Below are 6,045 nucleotides of genomic sequence, written 5' to 3'. Positions count from 1 at the left end.
TAATACTACCCCCCCAACTTTATGAATGATTTTATGGATTAAATTTTACGTATTATGCTTGAATAAATATGGTAACTTCAATGAATGCTGTGTATGTTTTGTATTGGGAGCAAATATGGGTTTAAGCTCTCAAAATGACAGACCTTTTTTTTAACCACGTCTATTATTCGCATTTTTTCGCAATTCGTGGGTCATCTATGAATGTGACGTTTACTGTGATGAAAAGGGGTGGAGCTACAACCGTTTTTGTAAACAATGATCTCATACAAAATCTTGAGAGTTGCTGAGCTCAGACAACCTGTTGTGAATGACTCTCAGCTGCAACAACTGGTTTTTGCTCAGTATCAGTAAAGCAGACAGAGTTGTAACCTTTTTTGTGTTTGCTAGTGTCGAATAGCTGTGGCGGCCATTTTTAACTGGACTGACTGTATAAGATATTGGGCTGTAAATGTGTATCCAGCTGTTACTTTTGAAAGTTTCTCTATAGGTTTGCCAGTGGTCAAACTTTGTTTTGCAATACACACAAACAGCCTTCAGCAACAGGTAATAATAACTTGAAAGATGAAAAAAAGTCTACAATAATTATCTAAGTAGTTTATAATAAAAATACTGTSATAATGGTGAGCACTGATCAAAGAGCATTCCATCTGGTTTATGTGCRACGCTTCAAATGATCTATTTTTTGCAGTGTAAAACTGATCAGCACTTTATGTGACAAAAGGGTCACTTAGTGGAAAGTATAGGTTTGCATCGGTAGACTAGACAGTGCAAAATAAAGTGCTGTAATGGTTTTGTGATCCTGACAGTCCCACAGTCACTAAGAAAGAGTGCCAGACAGAGACGACGGAGCTGTGAGAGCAAGAGGGAATAATGGCTGAAAAAACTGTTGCAACACTGAAGAAATGCTTCAGAGTCAAGACAGTAAAACCCAACAAACATTTTGTCTTCCTAAWTTAAACAACAGAAAAGAAGAATGACCCAGAAGAGAGTCTCCAGTTCCTCTCATGAGTTGCAGCATGTGCACACAAACTTCTCACAGAGCATATTTTTTAAAAAATGTAGCAAATTTTCTCTCAGATAGTCAGAGCTGCCATATTGAATTTGTCTCAAGCACACTTGAGATGTATTTTGACACCTGCAGAAGAGCTCTATGACAGAAACCCTGTTTACGCCTTAAAAAACAATTTTTAAAAACTGAACCAAATCTATCCATCCATTATCTTCTACTTCATCCAAAGTTGGGTTGCGGAGGCAGCAGCTTGAGCAGGGAAGCCCAGACCTCTCTTTCCCCAACCACCTCTTCCAGCTCTTCTGGGAGGACTAAGGCGTTCCCAGGTCAGTCGAGATACATAGTCTCTCCAGYGAGTTCTGGGTCTTCCTCGAGGTCTCCTCCCAGTTGGACATACCTGAAGCACCTCTCTAGGGAGGCGTCCAGGAGGCATCCTTACTAAATGCCCAAACCACCTCAATTGGCTCCTCTCGATGTGGAGGAGCAGCAGCTCTACGAGTCTCTCCCAGATAACTGAACTTCTTACCCTATCTCTTAAGGGAGAGTCCAGCTACCCTGTGGAGAAAACTCATTTTGACCGCTTGTATCTGTGATCTTGTTCTTTCGGTCACTACCCAAAGTTCGTAACCATATGGTGAGGGTAGGAACGTAGACTGATCGGTAAACAAAGAGCTCAGCTCCCTCTTCACCACAATAAACCGGTACAGAGTCTGCAAAACTGCAGAAGCTGCACCGATCCATCTATCAATCTCACGCTCCATTCTTCCCTCACCCATGAACAAGACCCCAAGATACTTGAACTCCTCCACTTCAGGCAGAACTTCATCCTCAACCCGGAGAGAGGAATCCACCCTTTTCTAACTGAGGACGGTGGATTCAGATTTAGAGGTGCTGATCCTCATCCCATCCGCTTCACACTCGGCTGTGAACTGCTCCAGTGAGAGCTGAAGATCCTGGCGCGATGACACCAACAGAACCACATCACCTGCAAACAGCAGAGATGAAATCCTGAGGCCACTGAACCGGACTCCCTCAGCCCCCTGGCTGCACCGAGAAATTCTGTCCATGTAAGTTATGAACTGAGTCTGTGAAAACGGGCAGCCCTGGTGGAGTCCAACTCCCACTTTGATGGGGTCCAACTTACTATACTGTCAAAGCGAACCAAACTTTCGCACCACTTATATAGAGACTGAATGGCCCGTAACAACGGACCCACAATCCCATACTTGCGTAGCACCCCCCACAGTGTACCTTGAGGAATATGGTTGAATGCTTTCTCCAAGTCCACAAAAAATATGTAGGCTGGATAAGCAGACTCCCATGACCCCTTGAGAACCCTAGTGAGGGTAAAGAGTTCGTCCAATGTTCCATGGCCAGGATGGAACCACATTGTTCCTCCAACCAAATCTCCCAATCTGTATTTATAAAGTGCACTCCAGCAGATCAAATCTTAATGGTGGCAGCAACTAAGGTGGAAAAAAAAAAGCCAGAAAAGGTGGTACAATTTTGTTGGAGGTGGAAAATGAAATAATGTGCGTGTCCTAGAATACAAATTTGTGAGGCAGGCACGCAAAACATAAAACGTGATTTCAAGAAATAGTCACATAAATGTGAGCACACCACAGGTCATGGACAATTCAGTGCACTGCATTGAAAATTCCACCTATTTTCTCACAATTTTGTGTCACCAACACAACATCTCATCCAGCGAGATTCCACAGATCTACCTTCTGATGATGGTAACAGAGCAGAAAATGGGAAAATAAGCACAGGCCATGTACTACAGTTTAAAGCAGCAAGTATTTGACTGCCTTCTGACTCCTGGTCTTAATGGCTTACAACCACAATAATTACTCCTAAAATTTATTTATTTTTTTAAAAATTGCACAGGCTTAGAATTACATAATGTGCACATAAGAATTCTGCAAGCTAACTCCACAGCCTTGGTTAAAAAAAGAAAAAAAGTAAAAACTTGCTGAAACTGGCTCATGTCAAACCCATCTAGTGGCAGAAGGACCTTCAGGAAAATCAATACAGAGTCCAAGTAAATAACTTGTGCTCAGAATTTTCATCATAACAAATATAAAGCCTAAAAGAAAGATTTCAAATCAAAGAAAAGCCGTCATCACTTCAAACTGTAAACGATCAACAAATCAATCCTAAAAATAACTTTTAGTGTGGAATACAAAAAAAATCAACAATTTAAATGAAACAATGTTTCGGCTTTTCCACCAAGAAGCATCCTTTCAAAGCCTAATCACCACAGCAAAAACATTAAAGACTTCAAAATAACTATTGTTCATGTCAAAACAAGTAAATCCCAAAAGCCTTTTAAAACACACACTTAAACCCCTCAGTAGAAATTTGATGGGATTATCGTATTGCATTATCGTGGATTATCATACTCACTCCCCATGATCTTCAGACCACTTTTGAACATGCCAGAAACCGTGCTCCAGTTTCTCGTCTCCCGAGCTTTAGGATCCCCGGACCCTCTGGAATCAGCAGCTCTGTGAAGCCAGCATCGAACTGAACCCTCTCTGGCTCGGCTTCACTATTTGGTTAGCTGTGAACTTTGATCTTTACTTTAGAACATGCTGTTTTTTTCCCATCTCTGATATATTTTTTTTCCCTCTTCTTCTGTGAGATGTTACTGAAGGACTGTACGAGCTGGATGCCTTATCTGTGGGGGGAAATGGGCTGAGCTGGGCAAACAAATGAAAGACAACTATGAAAGGACTTTGCTTTAGATAAATACATTACCCTGGTAAATAATGGTCATTGTCGCGTCGGTGTGAGTGCGGAGAGCTTTGATCAGTTCGATGCTAATCACTTGTAAAACGAGCTCGATTCGTCCGACTCGGCTTCTGAACGATCCCGTCAGACTCGGAGCTGTCAGCACCGGCTTAGACATCAAGTAAAGCGTCAATAATGGGTCACATGTTGCTGCTTGTTCACGAGGCTTCTCATCCTCACCGACTTCCACTCAAACTCGTTTAAGTCTCACTCGGATTCCTTCAGTGTTTGAAGCGTTACATTTTTGCAGCAGTTTTAAAACAGAACTGCAATGCAATGTAGCAAATGTTTGCACTGATTTAGAAAACTACAACTGCTCACACAGTTTTGGGATCATATAACAAAGAAGACGAAGAGATAAGAGGCTGTGCAAGTTATGACAAATATTTCTCTTAGTTCTGGTTTGTTGCACAAAACTGGATAAGCCTGATGGCTTATCTGGGGCGGGGGGGTTTCAGGTAAGGTAGAGAAAAAWGTTTAGAAGAGGAACAATATATGTCTGGTTACAGGCTTACTTAACATCTGAAATGAAATCTTTGTTTATGTGTGCTGTATTTGACCCTCCGTGACCACCGTACTTTCTGTGACGTCAGAAAAACAAATCAGAGAAGCTTGCTGCTGTTTTTTTCCCTTACAGTTTCTGTGAGTGACACTATTTATACATTAGTTGATTTTATTTTATTTAAAGGCCCAGTATTCCTTAAAGCGATACACACCACCCACCAAATGTCATGCCTGAGTTAATARGATCATTTTATTTTGAAAAAAATGAGTGAGTTGTACCCAATTTGGTCAAACCTTCATAAAAATGTCATGCACATTTTTAAATATTAATTTTCACACTCAGAATAAAAGTGTTCATCCTTTTCAGCTACCGGTACTACCAAATCATTCAACCTTAATGAATTTGTTTATTTTAAAGTCAGTTAACTGCGGCGGCCGTCTTCATTTGGGTTGACTCCAAAAGATAATCAGTTGTAGATTAATTACATCCAAAGATTAGTTTAGAGCAATAGTTTTAAAATCAGCAGTTATGGACAGTTTTGTTTTTCGGGTCAGTTCGTAGTTTCATATAACTTTGTTCAGTGGTTCGTGATATATTTTGCTAACAGACACACAAAAGCGCGCAAAACCAAGAACACTTTCACCTCTAAAACTATTAAGCTTCCTGATAAGAACATCTTGATTTACTTTAGATAAAAGGCAACACTTCAACACACAAATGCTTTGGTTTTCACTGAAACGATTACACATTTCGTCCTCCTTTTTGACTTTACATTTGATACAAAACTCGAAAATGTGTTTTGAATTTAAATCATCACACGAGCCGCAGAGGGATCTGCTTGCTAAGCACACCTTTGAGCTTTACTACAGACTACACCAACATGTGTAGCAGCACGGCCGCACCAGCTGCACGTGTGCTGCTTTTGCACTTGGTCGTCCCCACCTTCCAGGCAATAAGAAACGATGCAAATCTATGTAGACCTATTTCTGTTTTACAACTAGTGTTTCTAATCACACTTCTTTAAACAAAACAAAACAAGGTTTACATTGATGATGACCTAAAACTAAAAAGCATTAGGCGAGACTGAAAATAGAGCACGTCTTGTTTGGCTGCTTTACCTGTTGGTGAGGGACGTGCAGCAGGATGATTAAAAGCAGCAGCAGCAGGCGGAGGAAGCAGCTCTGATATCCTGCTACATGAATGCATCAGACAAAGATGGGGGTGGGGGGGTAGTCACTACCTGATCCGAGAGAAGTGCAAAAAAATAAATCAATGAATCAAAAATGCAGGAGAATTTTTTTTAAAAAAAAGCCTTGTTGTGATGCTCTTCCTGAGTGAACCGGTTGAGGAGGAGGAGGCGATTCCAGGAGCAGGTATTCCGGGGGATGMGAGTGGTCCTATCGGAACAGCATCCCGCCGTGCAGAGGCGCGGGTTTAACGGTGGAAGGATCGGGACTGAAGGAGGAAGAGGAGAGAAAACGGCTTGCTGCTGGAGGAGGAGGAGGCGGCCAGCGTTTTAGTCCTTTGTGTCAGCAAGGATTACCTCTGTGGAGAAGAGGAGGAGGAGGAGGAGGAGAAGGATGTCTGGGGAGAGCGGCGGCTGCCTGACGAGCGCTGCGTTCAGTGTGACGTTCTCTTCCTTTCACGCAAAAACGAGGCCAGTGGGCTTTGCTCCGTGCAGGCTTCCTTGGATGCTATATTCCATCATGCAGTGGGGGTGGGGGGGCGGTAGGTG

The 6,045-nt window shown here is 42.1% G+C and overlaps 1 protein-coding gene across 1 annotated transcript in view; it reads right to left on the bottom strand.

Annotated features, from left to right (window-relative positions):
• The window catches only part of mib2 (MIB E3 ubiquitin protein ligase 2), a gene marked incomplete at its 5' end in the record, with an annotated part of 39,333 nt that extends 35,832 nt beyond the window's left edge, over positions 1-3,501 (bottom strand). The window contains 1 exon segment of the mRNA XM_014010369.1: positions 3,419-3,501. Within this exon segment, the coding sequence (XP_013865823.1) occupies positions 3,419-3,449 (31 nt within the window).
• Between the last annotated feature and the right edge of the window lie 2,544 nt (positions 3,502-6,045).

This window comes from Austrofundulus limnaeus, unplaced genomic scaffold (genome assembly GCF_001266775.1).
Source record: "Austrofundulus limnaeus strain Quisiro unplaced genomic scaffold, Austrofundulus_limnaeus-1.0 Scaffold68, whole genome shotgun sequence".
Taxonomy (NCBI): domain Eukaryota; kingdom Metazoa; phylum Chordata; class Actinopteri; order Cyprinodontiformes; family Rivulidae; genus Austrofundulus; species Austrofundulus limnaeus.
The sequence above is the reverse complement of the archived record's forward strand: the minus strand, read 5'-3'. Positions and strand labels throughout refer to the sequence as shown.